At 38.8% G+C, this 23,244-nt stretch overlaps 1 protein-coding gene across 13 annotated transcripts in view; it reads left to right on the top strand.

Moving 5' to 3' along the window:
- Positions 1-23,244, top strand: part of CADPS2 (calcium dependent secretion activator 2) — a 498,042-nt gene that overhangs the window by 198,230 nt on the left and 276,568 nt on the right. For all 13 annotated transcript variants that reach the window (XR_013960502.1, XR_013960503.1, XM_080666495.1 and 10 more), the window contains exon 6: positions 1,181-1,302. Coding sequence is in view for 11 of the 13 variants with exons in the window: in XM_080666495.1 (XP_080522621.1) it covers positions 1,181-1,302 (122 nt within the window). In the remaining 2 variants the exon portion in view is untranslated. The remainder of the gene's footprint in view (positions 1-1,180; positions 1,303-23,244) is intronic.

Below are 23,244 nucleotides of genomic sequence, written 5' to 3'. Positions count from 1 at the left end.
GAAAATGAATGTGCATATATGAAAATGCCATTGAGTATATTTTATAAATTAAAATTTGGGAATTTAGGGAACTTCATGATTCAAGTTTGATGGGAAAAAGCTGTGGCAAATTATCATATTTTATGTGTATATCCAGCAAGAATCTTTTAAGATTGGCAGCCTTTTATAAAAATACCAGAGACCCTATGCACGAAAATTCATGCAAGAGTAGGCCTTCCTTCCCCCGGCTGCCAGAACCGGCTTCCCTCGGCACCTGGACCCAGGCTGCTTCCCTCCTCCAGCTACTGGCAGGCATCTGGGACCCGGGCTGGCTTCCCTCGGGCCACCCGCAGACACCCGGGACCTGGGCTGCTTCCCTTCTTCGGCCGCCGGCAGGCACCTGGGACCCGGAGGAATGACGTCCGGAATGATGTCCGGAAGATGTCTGGTCTAATTAGCATATTACCCTTTTATTATTATAGATAGAAAACATACTTGAAAAACTGTTTCCCTTTCCCTCAGGAGTTATAGCTCCATAATGTAGTATCAGTGTCTGCACCCTTTCCCAGTGCACTGCATTAAACTAGTGTATGCCTTTAATGGGTGGAAAACTACCTTTTCCTTTGCAAGTTGGTATTAAGATATTTAGTGGCATATTTTTCATTGGTCATAAAGAAAATTCTTTTATAAATACCTTGTATAATAGTTAAAATTAGTTTCATTTTCTTTCATAATGTCATCTGAAATGAGTGAGTATAGAAAATTTCTGATGCTGTCACATATTGACATCAGTGAGTTGGTCTGATGGTGACAGTGTCTGCCAGTAATACATATTATAACACTTTCTGTGAAACTCAATGTATACTCCTTTTATCAAATGCACTGACTTTCCATTTGTAATTTTGCTTTACTTTATAAAGAGTTGCTGTAATTGTTTGAGTTTAAATCTCACTTGATTAACTGGGGGTTATTACTTTAATTGTTGTCAGGAGATACCTCTTCAGATGCTTAGCATGATTTTTTAACATCCCTAACATGAATAGAGGGATAGTAAGTAGAGGGATTCTTGGGAAGACAAAATTCCATTTATATTACGAGATAATTTTTTCAATTGATCTATTCAGTTGTTTATGCCGCGGTCTCTCTTAATAGCTAAACATTGTCAACTTGACATATCATTTAACATTTTTCTTACCTTTAGATTGTCATAATGGAAGTGCAAGGTTTGAAGTCAGTCGCTCCCAATCGAATTGTTTACTGCACAATGGAAGTGGAAGGAGGAGAGAAACTGCAGACAGACCAGGCGGAAGCCTCAAGGCCACAGTAAGCCAGCTGAAAACAATGTGTTTTTATTTTCCTCCCAAAGAAATAGGCTTTATATATTTGCACAGTTGTATGGTTTGACACTCTGAAATGGTTACTTGGCTTGCTTTGTCTCAACTATATTAGAGTCAGTGTGTGCCTTTCTGGATAATAATGTTACAATTAGAACTGTAGCAGAGTCCCCTGTAGTACAAACAGAAAGTCCAACATGCAAATGTGAAGGTATAGTAGGCAATAAAAGTCATTTATAAAGATAGCATGTGTTGTCATTATATGTTATTTCAAAGAGAGTACTTCCTCCTGTTTCAGTTATCGGAATTATAATCCAACTAGAGGCCCAATGCACAAAATTCGTGCACTCAGGGGGAGGGGCGTCCCTCAGCCCGGCCTGCACCCTCTCATACCAGGAGCCCTTAGGGGATGCCCAACTAACAGCTTAGGCCCACTCTCCATGGGCATTCGGACATCCTTAGCACTGCCGCGGAGGCGGGAGAGGCTCCTGCCACTGCTGCTGTGCTCACCAGCTGTGAGCCCAGCTCAGGGCTTCTGGCTGAGTGGCGCTGCCCCTGAGGGAGCACACTAATCACCAGCGGGCAGCTCCTGTGTTGAGTGTCTTCCCCCTGGTGGTCAGTGCACGTCATAGTGACTGGTCATTCTGCCGTTCAGTCCGTTTGCATATTAGCCTTTTATTATATAGGATAGCACTTCCATTTCTGTGTATAAGAGCTCTGTGGTGAAGGTGAGGGGGCTACCACGATTGTGCACAAGGCCTGGGGATACTTTAGGGATAGGCTTGAGATGGAGAACCTGTTAGTAACTGCTGTGCAGTAATCAGAGAGGAAAAAGCTGTTCTTTGCTGGCTGTTTTATGTTTCAAATTCTGGGGGTGATTTTAATGCAGTTTGGAAGATGTTCAGTTTAGCTGATTTCAATATGGGAAACTTTAGTCTATGGTAGAAATAACGAGACTGGCCTGGGAATTCAAATGAAACTTGCCTGGCCTCCATTTGTACACTAACTAACTTTAGAAATAACTTCTTTCTTCCACTTAAACTTTATTAAAATTTTCTTGCAGGACTTAGGATTTTTACCTTATTACAGAATCGATATATGTGGCCTGTTCATTCTGTTGAGGTTCTGGGTAGACACTGGTTATACCCTGAAGAGAAAGGTTAACAAGAAACTCATTTTCTTTAGGACAGGCACAGTCTAAATACTCTTTGCTTCTCATGTGGGACTTCTGCAGCCTGGATATCCCTTCCTATATCATCTTCTCTACCATTGATTCTTTCATCTTCTTAGTATATTGTCTTCTGAAGCACAGATAGATAGGGGTGAATACAGAGGGTTAAATGGAACAGGAGAGATGTGCATAGAATCTTAAGGGATTGAGCAGAAGGAAGTTGAAACTTCTCACCTGGCCTTACACACCCCTACAAGTCTGTTCCTGACCAGTCTCATTAGCTCTGGGACCTCACCTTGTCCCTTTCTTCCCTGGTCCACTATTATTCAGCCACCCTGGATTTCATGCAGTCCCTCAAATGTATCAACCTGTTTTCATCATTGCACCTGCTTTCTCCTCTGGCTGGAGTCATCTTTCCTTTTATCTTTTCTGGCTGGATCCTTGGTAGCGAGAATCTTAACTTACATGCCACTTCCCGAGAACAGCCCTTCCCTCTGATTAGTCCAACAGGAAGCAGGTATTTTCTGGCTCATCTCTTTTAAATGTTTACACAAATGTGTACCCTAGCTGTTTATTTTGCATCGTTGTTTTCACTTGAGAGAAGGGGGTCTTGTCCTGTGTGCTTCTATATCCTAGTGCCTGTTGGCACACTCAGAATTTATTAATTCAACTGCTTGAACTTACTTTTATGGTTATTCATAGTAAATATTTAACAGTGTGGTGTTCACTTCTGCACCAGATAGAGTTGATTTACAGTGTGACAGTGAAGTTAAAGGAATGAGGATCAACAATTCGTTAAGAGGTGAACACCTCCCCAGAGGAGGCCATGAGTGAGAGTACATATAGAGTCAAGGAGAGGTTTGGGGTATGTTTGTTCTAAAGGTTCGCTATTTTAGTATTGCAGTTTATATTAACTATTCACAGAGCAGCGTAACCACAGTCCATTTTAAAACATATTTGCCACCTTAAAAAGAAACTCTGTACCCTTTGCTTATCAACCTCCAATCACCCCAGCCCTAAGCAACTATTAATTGACTTTCTGTTTCTATAGATTTGCCTAGTCTGGACATTTTCACATAAACAGAGTCATATAATATGTGGTCTTTTTGTGACTGGCCTCTTTCACTTAGTGTAATGTTTCCAAGATATATCCATCTGGTAGAATATGTCAGGAGTTCATTTCTTTTCATGGCTGAATAATATTGCATTATAACTATATACCACATTTTGTTGATCCATGCATCTAGACCAGCAATTTTCAACCTTTTTCATCTCATGGCACACATAAACTAATTAAAATTTCACAGCATGTATTTTTCAAAACATGTTTTTTTTTGCCAATCTGACAAAAGTTTTTGTCAGATTGGCAAAAAAATTGGATAATTTTGATTAATTCACACTAGATGGCTATTGTATTTGGCTGTTGTCATTTTTTACTTTGATAGTCTAAGGGAAAAGAGGTCAGTGCCCCTGACTAGTCAGGCATTGCATGGCTTAAAAATTCTTTCTGCACACCTGCTGAAAATCTCTGATCTAGACTAATGATACTTGGATAGTTTCCATCTTTTGACTACTGTGAATAATGCTGCAAATTAAACTGGGTGTACAAATATCTGTTTTAGTACTTGTTTTTAATTCTTTTTGGTGTAAAGCTAGCAGTAGAATTTCTGAATCATATATAATTCTATGTTTATTTATTTATTTTGGAGGAGGTTTTCTTTATTGTTTTTTATTGATTGAGGTATTATATATGTGTCCTTATCCTCCCATTGCCCCCCACCCCCTCCCCACTCATGCCCTCACCCCCCTGGTGTCTGTGTCCATTGGTTAGGCTTATATGCATGCATACAAGTCCTTTGGTTGATCTCTCCCCCTTACCCCCACCCTCCGCTACCTTCCCTCTGAGGGTTGACGGTCTGATCAATGCTTCTCTGTCTCTGAATCTGTTTTTGTTCATCAGTTTATATTGTTCATTATATTCCACAAATGAGTGAGATCATGTGATATTTATCTTTCTCTGACTGGCTTATTTCATTTAGGCTGTATCCAAATCTTAGCTATGGTAAATTGTGCTGCTATGAACATAGGGGTGCATATATCCTTTCTGATTGGTGTTTCTAGTTTCTTGTTTTTTTAAGTATCCACCAAAATGCTTTTCCTAATGACTACACCTTATTTTCCCACCAGGATTATATATATGAGAGTCAAATTTCTTCACATTCTCATCAGTGCTTGTTATTTGAATTAAAAATATAGATAGCCAGCCCATCAGTAGACAAGTACATAAAAAAGCTGTGGTCCATTTACACCATGGAATACGGTGCAGCTGTTAAAAAGAAGGATCTCTTACCCTTTGAGACAGCATGAAGGGGCCTGGAGAGCATTATGCTAAGTGAAATAAGCCAGTCAGAGAAAGACAAGTATCACAGGATCTCGCTCATATGTGGAATCTAAAGAACAAAATAAACTGATGAACAAAATAGATGCAGAGACATGAAAACATGGAACATACCAATAAATCTCAGAGGGAAGGTGGGGGTGGGTGGGTGGAAGAGATTAACCAAAGGACTTGTATGCATATATACTTAAACCATGGACACAGACAATAGTGTGGTGAAGGCCTGGGCAGGGGAGAGCTAGAAGAGGTCTGGGCAGGGGAGAGCTAGAAGAGGTCAATGGGGAAAAAAGGGTGCATCTGTATAACTTTCAACATTAAAGATAAATTTAAAATATATATATATAGATAGATAGCTATAGAGATGGACATACGGAGATTAGATATAAATTAGATATATAGATGATTTCGATATAATCTTCATCCTAGTAAGGGTGAAGTGGTATCTTGTTGTGGCTTTGATTTGCATTTCCCTAATGACTAATGATGTTGAACATATTTTCACATATTGTATTAGCCATTTGTATATCTTCTTTAGAGAAATGTCTATTCAAGTGTTTTGCCCATTTTTAAATTGAGTTGTCTTTTGGTTGTTAATTATAAGAGCTGTTGACATAACTCTAGATCAGCAATTTTCAACTGGAGTGCCACAAGAATTTTTAAACCATGCAATGCCTGACTATTTAGTCAGGGGCACTGACCTCTTTTCCCTTAGATTGTCAAAGAAGAAAATGACAACAACAAAAAGAAAGGAAAAAAAAGGTCATAATAATAGAGATATTATGTAGCATAATGAGATTGTACCCGATAACATTAATTCTTGGTACTAGAATTCCTTATATACATTTTTAAAACTCACTTTGGCCCTGGCCGCCTAGCTCAGTTGGTTAGAGCATTGTCGTAATACACCAAGGTTGTGGGTTCAATACACAGTCGGGGCATATACAAGAATCAACCAATGAATGCATTAGAAAGCAGAACACAAATTGATGTCTGTCTCTCTCGCTCTCATTCCTCTCTGTAAACTCAATCAATCAATAAAAAATTTTTAGAAGTCACTTTGGAGCAAAAGACTAGGTAGTTATTATTTATTTTGTAAATTAATCAAAATTATACTTAATTTTGTCACATTGGCAAAAAAATATATATATTTGGTGTGCTGCATAATTTTAGTAATTAGCTTATGTGTGCCACGAGATGGAAAAGGTTGAAAATTGCTGTTCTAAATACTTGACCCTTATTACATATATTTAAGTGTTTTATTTCATTCAGAGGATCTTTAATCTTGATATATTGTCTTCTGAAGCATAAAGTTTTAAAATTTTGATTAAATCCAATTTATTTATTTTTTCTGTGTTGCTTGTGCTTTTGTATCATATCTAAAAATCCAGTGCCAAATCCAAGGTCACAAATATTTCTCCCTATGTTTCCTCCGAAGACTTCCATAGTTTTATCCCTTACATTTTGGTCATTGATCTATTCTAAGTTAATTTTTGTACATGATCTAATGTAAGGGTCCACCTTCCTTCTTTTATGTGTGACAGTCAGTTGTCCCAACACCATTTAATGAAGTAACTACTCCTTCCCCACTAAATTTTCTTGATATCCTTTTGAAATCATAGATACATATGTTTATTTCTGTACTCTCAATTATATTCCATTGATACATATATATCTTATTCTAGTATCACATTATCTTGATTACCAGTTTTAAATCAGAACTCTGCGTCTACAAACTATGTTCTCCTTTTTAAAGGTTATTTTGGTTCAAGTATAATTCTCTTCATTAAAAATTCATTTTGTATTTTTCTATTATAGTTGACATATTATATTAGTTTCAGATGTACAGCCCAGTGATTAGACATTATATAACTTGCTAAATGATCATCCCAATAAATCTTGGACCCATCTGACACCATACATAGTTAATTAGAATATTATTGACCATGTTTCCTATGTTTACCTCCCCATGACTATTCTGTAACTACCAATTTGTACTTCTTAATTCCTTTACTTTTTTCATCCATCCTTCCAACTACCCTTCCATCTAGCAACTGAAAAAGGTTTTCTTCACCTATGAGTGTTTCTTTTCTGCTTGTTCATTTTTTTATTCAAATTTTGGTAGATATATATTTATTGCCATTTGATTGTTTACATTTTTATCTTTTCTTTCTTTCTTTCTTTTTTTTTTTTTAAAGACCCTTCAACATTTTGTATAATTCTGGTTTGTGGTGATGAACTCCTTTAGCTTTTTCTTGTCTGGGAAGCTCTTTACCTGTCCTTTGATTCTAAATTATAGCTTTGTTGGGTAGAGTAATCTTGGTCATAGGTCCTTGCTTTTCATCACTCTGAATATTTCTTGCCACTCTTTCCTGGCCTGCAAAGTTTCTGTTGAGAAATCGGCTGACATTCATATGGGCACTCCCTTGTAGGTCTTTAACATTTTGCATTTTAATTATGATGTGTCTTGGTGTGGGGCTCTTTGGGTTCATCTTGTTTGTGACTCTGTGCTTCCTGGATTTGTATGTCTATTTCCTTCACCAGGTTAGGGAAGTTTTCTGTCATTCTTCTTTAAAATAGGTTTTCCCTTTCTTGCTCTCTTTCTTCTCCTTCTGGTATCCCCATGATGCAAATGTTGATAGGCTTGAAGTTGTCCCAGAGGCTCCTTACACTAGCCTTGTTAAAAAAAAAAAAAAAAAAAAAAAAAAAAAAAAGCCTTTGCTGTTCTCATCATTGGATGTTTTTTGCTTCTTTATATTCCAAATCGCTGATTTGAATCTCAGCTTCATCTTCTCTACAGTGGTTTCCCTGTAATTTATGCTTCATTGCAGTTAGTGTATCCTTCATTACTGACTAGTTCTTTTTTTATGGTTTCCATGTCCTTTGCTATGCTGTTAAAGTTCTCACTGAGTTTATCTTCTATTCCCCTAAGTTAATTGAGCATCCTTATAACCAGTGTTTTGAACTCTGCATCTAGTAGATTGCTTGTCTCCATTTTGTTTAGTTCTTTCTGGGGTTTTATTCTGTTCTTTCATTTTTGACATTTTTCTTTGTCTCCTCATTTTGGCAACCTCTCTGTGTTTGTTTTTATGTTATTAGGTAGAGCTGCTATGTCTCCCAGGCTTGGTTGAGTGGTCTAAGGTAGTAGATTTCCTGTAGGGTCCAGTGGCATCACCTCTCCATTCACCTGAATTGGGCACTCCAGGTGCATCCTCCCCCTCCTTGGCCCCCTGCTGGTTTTCACGGCCAAAAATTATGGGAACTTCTCTTCCTGGCGCTGGGAGGCCTGGTGTGGGCCTGGGACTCCTCACTTCTCATGTGCGACTTCTGCAGCCTAGATATCCCTTCCTATTTTTATCCACCACATGTGGGTGTGGGACCAACCAGTTCTGCATCTCCGGCCTTCCTGCCAGTCTCGAAATGGCTTCTTTTTTATATCCTTAGTTGTAGGATTTACCTCCAGCTAGATTTCAGGAAGTTCTAGGTGATGCTTGTTCTTTAATTTAGTTATAATTTCTATGTGGTTGTGGGAGGATTCACATAACGAATTTACCTACACCAGCATCTGGACCAAAAGCCAAGAATAATTCTCTTTGGCTTCATGCTTTGCCTTTCAGACTTATTAAGGTGGTTTTCCCACTTATGTGACTCTGTTGGGTGGGTGGTTGCACCCTGATAGCTTTTCCAGATGAGAGTTGTGCCCCTGCAGCTCTGAGTAGCTGCAGTCTGGCTTGTTGGAGCCAAGGTGTTATCCCCAAACACATGGCTTTGTTGGGCAAAGCGCTTTCCCTTTGAAGCCAAGGTGGAGACAGCCCTAGCCCCATGTACTGTGGGCCTGGGCTGGGAGTGCAGCTTCTAAGGTGTATGGATCACTTTCAGGGTCATTCCTCGCCTGTCTTGAATAATAGATTGTATTCACAGCTGAATCTGTGGTGCAGTCTTATAGGTTCCAAGAAGTTTGACAGTCTTTCATTTCTTCTTCTATTTTCTTCACTTCCCACTGGGATGGTTGATTTGGTCTGTGGTTCATACTCATACTAATCTTCTTAGCAAATGGTTAGTTTGCCACACCCTAACTGTTCTCTTTGGAACATACTTTCTAGTTTTTTGTAATGTGGACAGGCTAAGAACCTTCAAAATTTTTATAATCTGAGTTCTTTTGCTTAACAGTTCTGTCTTTAATGTCTCTCTTCTTGCATTTTACTATCAGCACGCAGGAAGAATCAAGCCCCTCCTTCAACATTTAGCTTAGGAATTTCCTCAGCTAAATCTCCAGTTTCATGCTGGCAAGTGCAGCCTTTCACAAAACACTAGAACACAAATACAATTCAGCAAGGATTTTCACCAGTTGATACCAAGAATCACTTTTCTTCCCATTTTCAATAACACATTTCTCCTTTCTGTCTGAGAGAGACCTCATCAAAATGACTTTTACTGTTCATATTTCTGCCAACATTCTGTACATGATTATTTACATTTTCTCTAAGAAGATGGAAGGTTTCTCTAGAGCTTTTTTTTTTTCTTCTTCTTCTTTTCCCACCTCAGCCTTCACCAGAATTGTCTTTGCAAGTCTCTTTATTGCAATATTGGCTTTTTTTGGCAATCACCTCAAAATTCTTCCAGCCTATACCCAACCCAGTTCCAAAACCACTTCCACAGTTTTAGGTGTTTGTTACAGCAGCAGCCCACTTCTCAGTTCTGGCTGCTACAATAAAAATGGCATAGACTATAGTGATTAAACAATGAATATTTATTTCTTATAGTTCTGGAGGCTGGAGGTCTGAGATCAGGGTCCAACATCTTCAATTTCTTTTCTTAAAAAATATATTTTAAAAAAAAGATGTTTTTATTGATTTCAGAGGAAGAAAGAGGGAGAGAGAGATAGAAACATCAACGATGAGAAAGAATCATTGATCATTGCCTCCTGCACGCCTCACACTGGGGATCAAGTCCACAACCCGGGCATGTGCCCTGACCAGGATTCGAACCTTGACCTCCCGTTGGTTCATAGGCCGACACTCAACTACTGAGTCACACTGGCTGGGAGCATCTTTAGGTTCTTGATGAAGGCGCTCTTCCGGATTTTCAGATGGCTGCCTTCTTGTCTTGCTGTGTCCTCACAGTGTGGAGAAACATAGCTGTCTTTTCATTCCTATCAGGACACCAATCCCACCGTGGGGGCTTTACACCCAAGACCTCACCCAAACTTAATGACTCCAAATAGCATCACATTGAGGATTAGAGACTCAACATATGAATTTGGGGGAGAGGGCCACAAACCCGTGCCCTAAGAGCCTCAATGTCATGGTATTTCCTACAGAACCATTTGAAAAGTTTTATGGAGATATAATTGGTGTAGCGTAAAATTCTTCCATTGCATTTCAGGTGAGTTTTAGTAAATGTGTACACTTGTGCCTCTATCATTACAGTGCAGTTGTGAAACATATCACTTCAGAAGCTCCCTCATGCCCCTTTGTGTCTGTTCTTGCTCCCACTCCTGGCTCCAGGAAACACTCGTACTTTCACACTCTGTAATTTTATTTTTCCTGGATGTTTTATATAAATGAAATCGTGTAAATCTTTTGTATTTGGCTTTTTTAACTTAGCATACTTTCTACAAAATATTTTATTTAATTGACTAGAGGCCCAGTGCATGAAAATTCATGCACTGGAGCGGGGGGGTCCCTCAGCCCAGCCTTCCCCTCTCACAGTCCGGGAGCCCTCAGGGGCGGGAGGCGACTGGTGATCAGGGGAAGGTGATGCCCCCATCACACCACTGCTGCTGCCACTGCCGGCAGTGCAAGCCTCTGCCGGCCCTGGTTACCTGAGCCTCAGGCGGCCCTGGGCGGCTGGGCAGCTGCCATCCGAGGCTTGCCTGCACCTCGGGCTGGCCCTGGGGGGCTGAGGGACTGGGTGCTGCCATCTTATGGCTGTGGATGCTGCCATCTTTGTGAGGGCATGATGGTCAATTAGCATATTCCCTCTTTATTAGATAGGATACTTAATATTTAATTAATCAAATGAAGTAACTTTTATAAGAAATGGTTATATTATTTCAACACTTTTTTCAGAAGTTTTTAGAGGATGATTCTCATTTAATTTCGAATATACTCATAATGTACTTATAAGGACATTCTGAAGGGCAGTTTAAACAAATTAAAATACTTGGAAGTTAGAAAATATTACAGTAAGCCTCCGATAGTCTTTATTATTCTTACCACAAGGAAATTTGACTAAAATACCTTATCTGTATTTCCTCATGAACACTGAGTTAACTTTTTAAATGAATAAAAAGATTTGTATTTATCATCAAATCCTGGGGCAGATTACCTAAAAAATGTATCTCCCGAGTGCTGACCAACTGCAGTTTTCAACAGTGTGGTTACATTTATCTTGTACTCATCTTACACAACAGGAAAGAGATTTATCTCCTCCATCATCATAGCGAATTATGCCTCGGACACGTTTTCTAAATATTATTGCTTTAACAGTTTGTGCTTTGTTGGAGAGCAATCCATCCTTCTGTCTGATACTAATTGAAGTACCTTATTTAGTCCATATTTCCAATAAACGTAATCAAGATTTCTAGCCAATGCCTATTTCATTCCTGTAGCTCAGATTTCCTGCCAGCAATTAGGTAGACACAGCATACGACATCAGTACATAGCTTTGAATAGAGAAACTGGGGTCCAAAAAGGTGGTGGTTGTAGACAAGCTTTGTTTGTAAAGAATGATAGTGAGGTAATCTGTTTAAGTTGTGTTTTCAGTTTTTTAATATAGGGAAGGGAATATAGATAAACTGTATTTTTTACTTATGGAACAAACTCAATGGATTTTTAACTCATCGTTTTAGTTTCTCAGTTAACTGTGAAAGGTTCTGTTCTCTATGAATGAGGTACCGAAGCATTGTTGCTACACTTTTATAGCTTTTTAACCATTTCCAGACATGTCAGTGTTTCAGTTTTAGCCTATACCCTTAATGATACCCCCTGAAAGGAAGCGGAGGGATAGCAACAAGAATGACAAGCTGGAGGCAGAGGGGACGTTGGTTATAGTCATGTTGTAGTCACATATCTCCTGATATGTACTGATCTTTAAAACATTTTCCCTACAGATGACGAGCATCCTTTGAGTGCCTCAAAACACAAGAGCTAATATTGCCCTATGGAGGGCCAACATAGATCTTGGTACTGATGAAATAAAACCAAGGATATTTGTTACTAAAAATAAACCAGGGTTTGGGGAGAGAGGGAAATGGGGAGTTGCTAATCAACAGGTATAAAGTTTCAGTTATGCAAGATGAATAAATTGTAACGACCTGTAAAAACTGTGCCTACAGTTAACAGTACTGCACTATATTGTATATTTAAAAGTTTATTAAGAGGGTAGATCTCATGTTAAATGTTTTTAGCACACAAAAATTACTGAAAGCAATGCTCTTTTTTTTTTTTCTTTTTTCCCCCACATCCTCTGTATCTCTGTCGTCCCATGGTGCTATTTTACTAAAAACATTTGAAGGTTAATGGGTGTTTGTTTCCCACCCCCTTCAAAGTAATAAAATAGAAAGGCATGGAGCGATAAGAAAAACTGAGGAGTTGCATAATGACAGAAACTTATTTATAGATATTGGGGCAGAACATTTGTCTGCCTCATGAAAATAATGGGAAATTCAGGCTTCAGTACCTGTCTCTGGAAACTTTAAATTCTGAACCAGGATTGTAACAATCTGTCAAATTATTGAAATAGTATTGCAGCTACAAATGGGAAGCTTATCAGAATGACAAGCTACTGGAACAGTGTTGGAGAGTAAATACAGACTGCATGTAAACAAGAGAAGCTAACCGTGCATTGTAAAATGATGTTAGTTTTCATTGTAATTTAGTAATGTCAGAATTAGTTTTGAAGTATAATTCATTAGACAGTTATTCTTGCAGGCTAGAGAAAAAAATACTGCATATTTAAATGATCTATCAAAAAGTGTGCCTGTATGTAAGAAATTAAAGGGAAAACACTCAAGCTGCATCTTTTAGTTTCATCTTTTCTCATTTCCATTTTTAAAAGCATGAGATTTCTTCCTCTTATATAAAAAAATTCACCAGAAGACACTGGTGCAGAAGAGACAAAAACCAAAAGAGACAAACATTGGCCAAATACGGAAATTGCATTCATTGAAATTTTATTTTCAGTTGAGGGAAGGTAATCTGAGGGTCATCAAAATGAGGGCATCCGAATTAAAGGGAAAATATGATGGATTAAGATTGCAAACGCTGGTTGAAGAGCACTAGTGAAAAACAGGGGTGAGAGAGCTTGCAAGAAAGTTTGTGTAATTAAGATTATCAACACCTCTGTGATACATTTATAGCATGTAAATAACTTCCCCTTATAATCTGTGACTTTTTCAGAGCAACCTTTTGCAGCTGTTTTCATTATTCATTTGATTTATGTAACTGATTTATTGCATGGGCTGAGTTTCAGTAGCAAATAACTTAATTTTCATCTGGTGCTACCAATTTCAGCTGTACTCCAGGATTCTTTGAAGATATCTTGGCAGGAACCATAGCTTTTCTGGTCATTTTCAGGTATTAGATAATATGTTTAGGTGTTAAAGTTTTCATCTCAGTTTAAATTAAGACTTAATCATTTAAAAACTGTTTCTTTTCCTTTCATTTTATTTAGAAACCTATAGCAAGGGAAAGGGTACTGTAGTCTGTGGTTTTCACTCTCATTTGCCTACTTATATATTCTTTTTTTAAATTAATTTTTTTATTGATTCAGGTATTACATATGTGTCCTTATCTCCCCATTGCCCCCCCAACCCCCTCCCCCACTCATGCCCTCACCCCCCTGTTGTCTGTGTCCATTGGTTAGGCTTATATGCATGCATACAAGTCCTTTGGTTGATCTCTCCCCCTTAACCCCACCCTCCCCTACCTTCCCTCTGAGGTTTGACGGTCTGATCGATGCTTCTCTGTCTCTGGATCTGTTTTTGTTCATCGGTTTTATGTTGTTCATTATATTCCACAAATGAGTGAGATCATGTGATATTTATCTTTCTCTGACTGGTTTATTTTGCTTAGCATAATGCTCTCCAGTTCCATCCATGCTGTTGCAAATGGTAAGAACTCCTTCTTTTTTACCACAGCATAGTATTCCATTGTGTAGATGTACCACAGTTTTTTAATACACTCTTCTGCTGATGGGCACTTAGGCAGTTTCCAAATCTTAGCTATGGTAAATTGTGCTGCTATGAACATAGGGGTGCATATATCCTTTATGATTGGTGTTTCTAGTTTCTTGGGATACATTCCTAGAAGTGGGATCACTGGGTCAAATGGGAGTTCCCTACACATACAGTATATTCTTCCTAACACTTTGGGGTAGGACTGAGGCTGAGGAGAACAAAATATCTTTGTATGTGGTGCTCTTGGTAGCTCTCTCTTGGTTAGCAAATACCTTCTGTCATGCACATGCCCCATGTAACTTCTCTAGTCAGTTGCTTAATGATGCACCATGTGGCCTGGAACTTTTGATGTCACATTGCTCCCTCACAGAAGGATGCATCCTATAGCTGCCCTCCCTCCCCTTCCCCTGAGCTACTGGTTTAATGACATCACCCACACATCCTCATTCTGCTTGAATTTAATTTCCTCAGCAGATAACTCCAAGTAGAAGCTCCTTGAAGACAAGGGCTGTACATTAAACCTCTAATTCCTGTCTAGCACCAGCCACAGTAATAGGACCAGTGGGTGTTCAGTTTCTGATTAGTTTGCAATTCAGTCTCAGAGCCTGACAGTTGAACCAGCACCTACCCATAGTAGCAGTATGTGAAGTCCTCGTTCTCCCACAGGAAGCACCATTTTTCTGGAAATTCCTTGGAAAACACCTGTATTCACATGAAAGGGTGTGTTCTTTTGTTTGTGTGTGCAAACCTGAGGCTGGAATTCAGAATCACTGGGAATAGGGGTCCACATGGGTGAGTCCCTAGGCAGCTTCCCAAGAGATAAGATACACAGGCACAAGAATAATTTTAATAGAGTTGATTAAATAGGCATAATAGACTATGATTCCTCTAGTTCCATGGTTGGCAAACTGCAGCTCGCGAGCCACATGCGGCTCTTTGGCCCCTTGAGTGTGGCTCTTCCACAAAATACCACGGCCTGGGTGAGTCTATTTTGAAGAAGTGGTGTTAGAAGAAGTTTAAGTTTAAAAAATTTGGCTCTCAAAAGAAATTTCAATCGTAGTACTGTTGATATTTCGCTCTGTTGACTAATGAGTTTGCCGACCACTGGTCTAGTTCATCATTAGTATTCTTTCCTAAAGCCCTTCTGTCTAGTAAAGAGCCTGCTCTATGCAAGTTCACTTTCTTAACACCCTTTTCACATCTCCCTTCTTTGCCTTTACAAAAGAAAGCCACACTCTCACCCAACTGGAGTCTTCCTGTGGCTCTTGTTTCAGAGTGGAGAAACCTCCAGGTCACCATTAAAGGAAAACTTGTAATGTTCGTGTTATTTTTAAGAAATGATTTACAAATGATGTAATGAATCCTTCTGTAAATTAAATGGCTTCTACTGTTTTGCTTTTCAACAAAGATGATGAAGGATTTAAAATTTCAACTGCTAAGTGATTGAAAAATACATTTGTCTTATCAATCACTGTATTGTTTGGAACATTTAAATAGGAAGATATTAAGCAAATTTATGGATATTGCTATAATAATGTCCCATCTACTTATTTTTCTAGCTTAAAATGGAAAAAACAACAACCCCTGGATTAAAAGTGATGCTGAAATATAAACAAAAAGAAAAAAGAAAAAATTTATGCCAAGCTCTGTCTCAGTCTAGAATTAAGTAATAGACACCAGTGGATATGTAAACTAATTGGAAAAAATAGTACTATCCACTTCAGTAAGAGATACATATCTAATCAACGATTTTATTTTTCATATTTACTAATCATCATTTATCATATTTATTTGGATTTATTTGCATACTAGTAATTGTAATAAAAACTAAATTTAGAAGGAATTTTATGTTTTTATTTTTGACAAATAAAAAGTATATAAAGTATATAATAAGATGTTTTGGTATATGTTCTGAAATGATTATTCCAATCCAACTACCATATCCATCACATACCATTGTTATCTTTTTGTGTGTGTGTAATGAGAGCTGTCTTAGCAAATTTCAAGTATACATTATTATAAACTATAGTCACCCTGTTGACCATTTCACCTTCAGAACTTATAACTAAAAGTTTGTACTCTGATAAAATTATTCCCGTAGTACCTACCAGCTTCCAGTAACCACCATTCTTTTGTTATTACTGTAAGTTTGATTTCATTTTATTTGTTTGTTCTTGTGTTCCTTCTATAAGTGAGATCATGCACTATTTGTTTTTCTGTGTTTGTCTTATTTCACTTAGAATGCCTCTAGGTTCATGCATGTTGTTGCAAATGACAGGACTGACTTTTTTGTATGATTACTTTTATTTGTTTGTTTTCATTAAAATTTATTGGGGTGACATTGGTTAATAAAATTATATAGGTTTTAAATGTACAATTCTAAAATACTAGAGGCCCGGCGCATGAAATACATGAATGGGGAGGGGGTGTGTCCCTCAGCCCAGTCTGCAACCTCTCCAATCTGGGACCCCTCGAGGGATGTCCAACTGCCCGTTTAGGCATGATCCTGGTAGGATCGCAATCCTACATCCCTCTCACAATCCAGGACTCCTGGCTCCCAACTGCTCACCTGCCTGCCTTCCTGATTGCCCCTAACCACTTCTGCCTGCCAGCCTGATCACCTTCTAACCACTCCCCTGCCAGCCTGATTGATGCCTAACTGCCCTCCCCTACAGGCCTGGTCACCCCTAACTGCCCTCCCCTGCAGGCCTGGGTTCCCCCCCAACTGCCCTTCCCTGCAGGCCCAGTTGCCCCCAACTTCCCTCCTCTGCCGGACTGGTCACCCCTAACTGCCCTCCTCTGCAGGCTTGATTGCCTCCAACTGCCCTCCCCTGCTGGCCTGATCGCTCACAACTGCCCTCCCCTGCTGGCCTGGTCCCTCCCAACTGCCCTCCCCTGCTGGCCTGGTCCCTCCCAACTGCCCTCCCCTGCTGGCCTGGTCCCTCCCAACTGCCCTCCCCTGCTATCCATCTTGTGGTGGCCATCTTGTGTCTACATGGGGGTAGCCAACTTTGACCACATGGGGGCAGCCATCTTGTGTGTTGGAGTGATGATCAATTTGCATATTACTCTTTTATTAGGTTATAATATCTGTATTTTACATCATGTGTTTACCACCCAAAGTCAGATCTTCTGTCACCACATTATTTAACTCCCTTTACCCACACACCTCCTTTCCCTCTGATAACTACCATACTGTTATCTGCATCTATGAGTTTTTGTTTGTTTGTCATGTTAGTTCATTTGTTACTTTCAGTTTTATATCCCACATATGATTAAATTAAATGGTTCTTGACTTTTTCTGACTTACTTGCTTAGCATGATATTCTCATGAGCTATTCATGTTGTCAAAAATGGCAGTATTTCATCTTTTCTTATGGCTGAGTAGTACTCCATTGAATATATGTACCACACCTTCTTTATCCAATCATCTATTGAAGAACACTTCAGTTGTTTCCATGTCTTGGCCACTGTGAATAATGCTGCAATGAACTTAGGAGTTACATATATCGTTATGAATAAATGTTTTCAAAATTTTCAGATAGATATCCAGAAGAGGAGTTACTGGGTCATACGATAACTCTATTCTTCATGTAAATGACCTGATTCATTTGTATAGACAACCCTAAAGACGCCACCAAAAAAACTATTGAAATAATAAAATAAAGTTGCAGGATGCAAAATTAATGTACAAAAATCTATTGAATTCCTTTATATTAACCATGAAATTTCAGAAAGAGAAATGAAAGAAAAAGCACCATTCCTTTTGAAATTACAAAAAAGAAAGAATAAAATACCTAGGAATAAACCTGACAAAGGATGCAAAGGACCTATATACTGAAAGCTATAAGACATGTTTTTAAAAATATATTTTTAATTGATTTTAGAGAGAAAGGAAAGGAGAGGGAGAGAGAGAAAGAAACATTGATAGGTTGCCTCCTGTACACACCCTGACCATGAACCAAACCTGTAACCTGGGTGTGTGCCCTGCCCAGAAATTGAACCTTTGACCTTTTGGTGCATGGGACAACACTTAACTGAGTCAAACCAGCCAGGGCTAAGTGACATTATTAAAAGAAATTAAAGAAGACACAAAGAAATGAAAAGAGATTTTGTGTTCATGGATTTGAAGAATGAACATAGTTTAAAGCAATATACAGATTTAATGCAGTCCTCATCAAAATCCCAATAGCATTTTGTAAAGAAATAGAACACACAAAAAAATCAGTAGATTTGTATAGAACCACAAAAGACCCTAATAGCCAGTAGCCATTTATTTGAAGAGACTCTCCTTTCTCTACTATATATCAACTTTGTCAACAATCAGTTGACTGCATGTGGATGAGTTTATTTCTGGCTCCATTCTATTTCATTGGTCCATGTGTTCACTTTTATGTCAGTGCCATACTGTTTTGATTACTATAGCTTTGTAATATAGTTTGAAGTCAGCGTGTGTGATGCTTCCAGCTTAGTTCTTCTTGCTCAACTAGCTACTTAAGGTCTTTTGTTCTTCCAAACTAATTTTAGGATTCTTTTTTCTTTGAAAAGTTCCAATGGAATTTTTATAGGGATTGTACATCACTTTGGATAGAAAAGACATTTAAATGATATTCTTCTAATTCATGAACAAGAAATATCTTTCAATTTATTTGTGCCTTTTAAGAGTCTTTTCATCAATATCTTACAGATTTCAGGGTTCAGATAATTCACCACCTTTGTTAAATTTATTCCTAAGTATTTCATTCTTTTTGTTGCTATTGTACATGGGGTTGTTTTCAAATGTCTTTATGGGTAGTTCATTATTAGTGTGTGGAAATGTACTTGATTTTTATGTTGATTATATATCTTGCATCTTTACTGAATTCATTTATTACTTTTATCGGTTTTTTTTTTGGTGGCATCTTTGGAGTTTTCTATGTCTTCTGCAGAGACAATTTTACTTTCTGATTTGGATGCCTTTTTCTCCTTGCCTAATTGCTCTAGCTAGGACTTACAGTATTATGTTGAATAAAAGTGGTAAGCTTGTTTGCCTTATTCCTGATCTTAGAGGAAAAGCTTTCTGTTTTTCACCACTTAGTAAAATATTAGCTGTGGTCTTGTCATATTGTTGAAGTACATTTTAAAAGGAGATATATGTGTGTGTGTATGTGTGTAATTTTCTAGGATTGTAAGGCTCTATGTAATACATGCAAATTTGGTGCAGATAATTGGGATGGGGTCTTCAATAAAACATGTTCAAGCATTAAAATAGATTACCGTAGAATAAAATTCTGAATATCTGAATGGGAAATGGAATCAAAATAGAAGTTCAAGGTAAAAAATAATGTCAGATTTCTTCTGAAGAAGATTAGTACAGGTATTTATTGATTGATTTATTTTTATTTATTTATTTTTAAATAGGAGTGGCAAACTTTTTTTTAAATATTTTTATTGATTTCAGAGAGGAAAGGAGAGGGAGAGAGAGATAGAAACATCAACGATGAGAGAGAATCATTGATTGGCTGCCTCCTGCACGCCCCCTACTTGGGATCGAGCCCGCAATCTGGGCATGTGCCCTTGACCGGAATTGAACCTGGGACCCTTTAGTCCACAGGCCAACGTTCTATCCACTGAGCCAAACTGGCTAGGGCGAGTACAGGTGTTTTTTAATGGGTTGTGGTGGGATCTTATTTCTACAATAGTTAGAATCCATCAGATCCATTTCAGAATGACATCACACTTTTATATTAAATGTCAATGTATACAACATGCCAGAAATTATACCCTTTGCATCTCTTTACATTTATATTTAAAATGTCTAGATGTTAACTTGAAAATGTGTGGAGTATATATGTTTTCAACATCATTTTAGGAAATAGGGAACGTTTGAAGGGTGCTTTTCTAAGACATGCCATGTATTGGAGCCAGACTAAGTTCTGAGGTCAGAAGACTACTGCTGACGTGCTTCACATGCAAACTGCTTCAGGGGTCCTCAAACTACGGCCCGCGGGCCACATGCGGCCCGCCGAGGACATTTATCCGGCCCGCCGGGTGCCACTGCCTGTCCAGCTTAGCAGCCGACTCATCCCAGGCCCTCAGTGCGCATAGGAATTTGTTCATAGTTGTTTTTTTAAACTATAGTCCGGCCCTCCAACGGTCTGAGGGACAGTGAACTGGCTCCCTGTTTAAAAAGTTTGAGGACCCCTGGAAAAAGCCGGTGTTCTTAGCTGCTCCATCCTTCATCTAGAATTCAGCCCAGCCATGCAGGAGCAACCCCAGGGCCCACCTCCACTGCTGCCGGTGCAGATCTTCCTCCAGCCCAGAGCAGTGCCTAATGGAACACCACAGGACCAGTCTTTTCTTGAGACATATGAGCAATGACAACTTCCTAGAACATTGCTGTGAGGAGAGAGTGGAGGGAGCACATGCCAAGGATTTGCTAGCATCCTCAGAACAATCAATGAGTGGAGAAGAATGATGATATTGATGAGTAAGGAAGATATTTTAAGAAACCTAATTGAATAGCATTTGATGTGAGTTGGTAATAAGTTTATATTTTCAGAGTTGCCCAGAATCTGTATATTTAAAAATAGAAACAAGGACATTATAAATGAAAGTTAAGGAAGTAGGATTTTTAAAGAATTCAAAATCTAAGGTTTTAAAAATATTAATTTTAGTGCAGTTATGTGGGTATTTATCAGAACAGCATAGTTTTCATTTTTATTAGTTTTAATTCTCACCTGAGGATATTTTTTCATTGATTTGTTTTATTTTATTTTATTATTTTTTTCTTTATTTTTAGAGAGAATGGTAGGAGGGAGAGAGAGAGAGAAACATAGACTTGAGAGACACACGATTGGTTGCCTGTCACACGTGTCCCAACAGGGCCATGGATGAGCCTGCAACCAAGGTACATGCCCTTGGCTGGGAATCCAACTCGCAACCCTTTGGTCTGTGGGCAGACGCTCTGACCACTGAGAAAAACTGGCCAAGACAGGACAGCATGGTTTTAAAGGGAAGAATGAGACAGACCAGAGTATCAGTTCCAACTTGGCCACACATTAGCTGTATAATCATGACTACTTATTTAAAGTCTCTTTGATTCTGTTTCCTCATTGGTAAAATGGGAACAGTCGTGCCTATATGAAGGCTATTTTGTGAATTAATTGAGATCATGTCTGTAGAAACACTCAACCATGTTTTTCTGCTTTTACCTCTTTCTATATACTCAGTATTTTTTTTATTTTTTTTTTTGTTTAATCCTCACCCGAGGATATGTTTGTTCTTGATTTTTAGAGAGACAGGAAGGGCAAGAGAGAATCATGGATCCTGTACACCCACTGTTTTTTATTTATTTATTATTATTTTTTAAAATATATTCTATTGATTTTTTTACAGAGAGGAAGAGAGAGGGATAGAGAGTTAGAAATATCGATGAGAGCGAAACATCGATCAGCTGCCTCCTGCACACCCCCTACTGGGGATGTGCCCGCAACCAAGGTACATGCCCTTGACCAGAATCAAACCTGGGACCTTTCAGTCTGCAGGCCAACACCCTATCCACTGAGCCAAATCGGTTAGGGCTGTTTTTTCTTTTAATCTTTGCTTTATGTGCTTGTTTTCAATTTTTTTATTCATGTGTTAATTTTTCTGCCTCCTTTAAACCTTTTCTCTTAGAATCCTGTCCAGAAAAATTTCAGGAGGGGGGCTCACACTCAATGAAGGGATGACAACATGAAAGAACATTGTTTTATGAAGTGTCTCCCAAGCCCTGCCTGCGATTTTTGCTTGTGTTTTTATTGGCATATATGACTTATTCGGTAAGAACCCCCTAAACACCTTCCTTTGTTTTTGTGTTGTTTTTAAGATTTAGAGTTAGTTTCAATCAAAGTAAAATAGTTTCCAATGTGAATAATGCCCTCCTGGTATGATGAAGGGGCAACATTCTTGGTTGCCATATATTTACTATCAACATTGATTTTGTGGTTTTGTTTCTCAGTTGGTATCAGTGAAGATGTCTGTCTGCTCTGGCAAAACCAGTTGTCACTGGGTCACTGATGCCGTGCAGCAAACGGAGCGTCCTACAGTTGCTGATGGTTACTTTGCAGCCTTGCTTCCCATGCTGGCACCGTGTTAGTGCATTATGTGCAGGACGCTCGCTGCAACCTGAACTGGATCTGTGGGATCGAAATGCAGCTTGTGGCTCCACTACAGTTGCCATGCAGATCAGGAAAAGAAGGGATGATTCTCAATTCAGGATACCCTATATTGTTTGGATTATTTCAGACACAGGGAAATCTAGAAGAGTTTGTAAAAATTTTCTTGGGTATCTTGGAAGCCACTGCAGGACCTTGGTGGTGAGAAGGACATACAGAAGGGTGTTTCTATAAATCAGTGTATTCAAGTAGCCTTGGTGACATGGAGGTCCCAGCAGAGGAGGCATCAAAAATGCTGTACACTGTCATGCCTCTACCTGAGAGCAGGGTGCTGCCTGTGGCCTTTCTCTGCCCAGGAAATTGGAATAATGGTCCAAAACCAGTTCAACTTGAAGGTTTTGAACCCTAGTTGATATTAGCGCACACTCTTCTTCATTCTTCATGGCACTTTTTTAAATGAATCTTTTTTAAAAAAATATGTTTTCATTCATTTCAGAGAGAGGAAGGGAGGGGGAGAGAGATAGAATCATCAATGATGAGAGAGAATCATTGATTGGCTGCCTCCTGCACACCCCTGGGAATGAACCATGACCTCCTGGTTTATGAGTCGATGCTCAACCACTGAGCCACACTGGCCAGGCTATTAGTACTTTTAAAATTAAACATAGTGCATTGCACTGTGAGTGAGTTTTTATTTTATTTTTATTTTTTTAAAAATATATTTTATTGATTTTTTACAGAGAGGAAGGGAGAGGGATAGAGAGTCAGAAACATCGATGAGAGAGAAACATCGATCAGCTGCCTCCCGCACACTCCCCACCGGGTATGTGCCCGCAATCAAGGTACATGCCCTTGACCGGAATCGAAACTGGGACCCTTGAGTTCGCAGGCCAGCGCTCTATCCACTGAGCCAAACCGGTTAGGGCTGTGAGTGAGTTTTTAAATTCATTATTGTATCTGGATATATATATATATATGTATATATATACTAGAGGCCCAGTGCATGACATTTGTGCACTGGGGTTGGGGGTCGGGTCCCTCAGCCTGGC

Source organism: Plecotus auritus, assembly GCF_963455305.1.
Source record: "Plecotus auritus genome assembly, chromosome: 4".
NCBI classification, from domain to species: domain Eukaryota; kingdom Metazoa; phylum Chordata; class Mammalia; order Chiroptera; family Vespertilionidae; genus Plecotus; species Plecotus auritus.
Note: the sequence above shows the minus strand (reverse complement) of the source record. Positions and strands in the feature narration are given on the sequence as shown.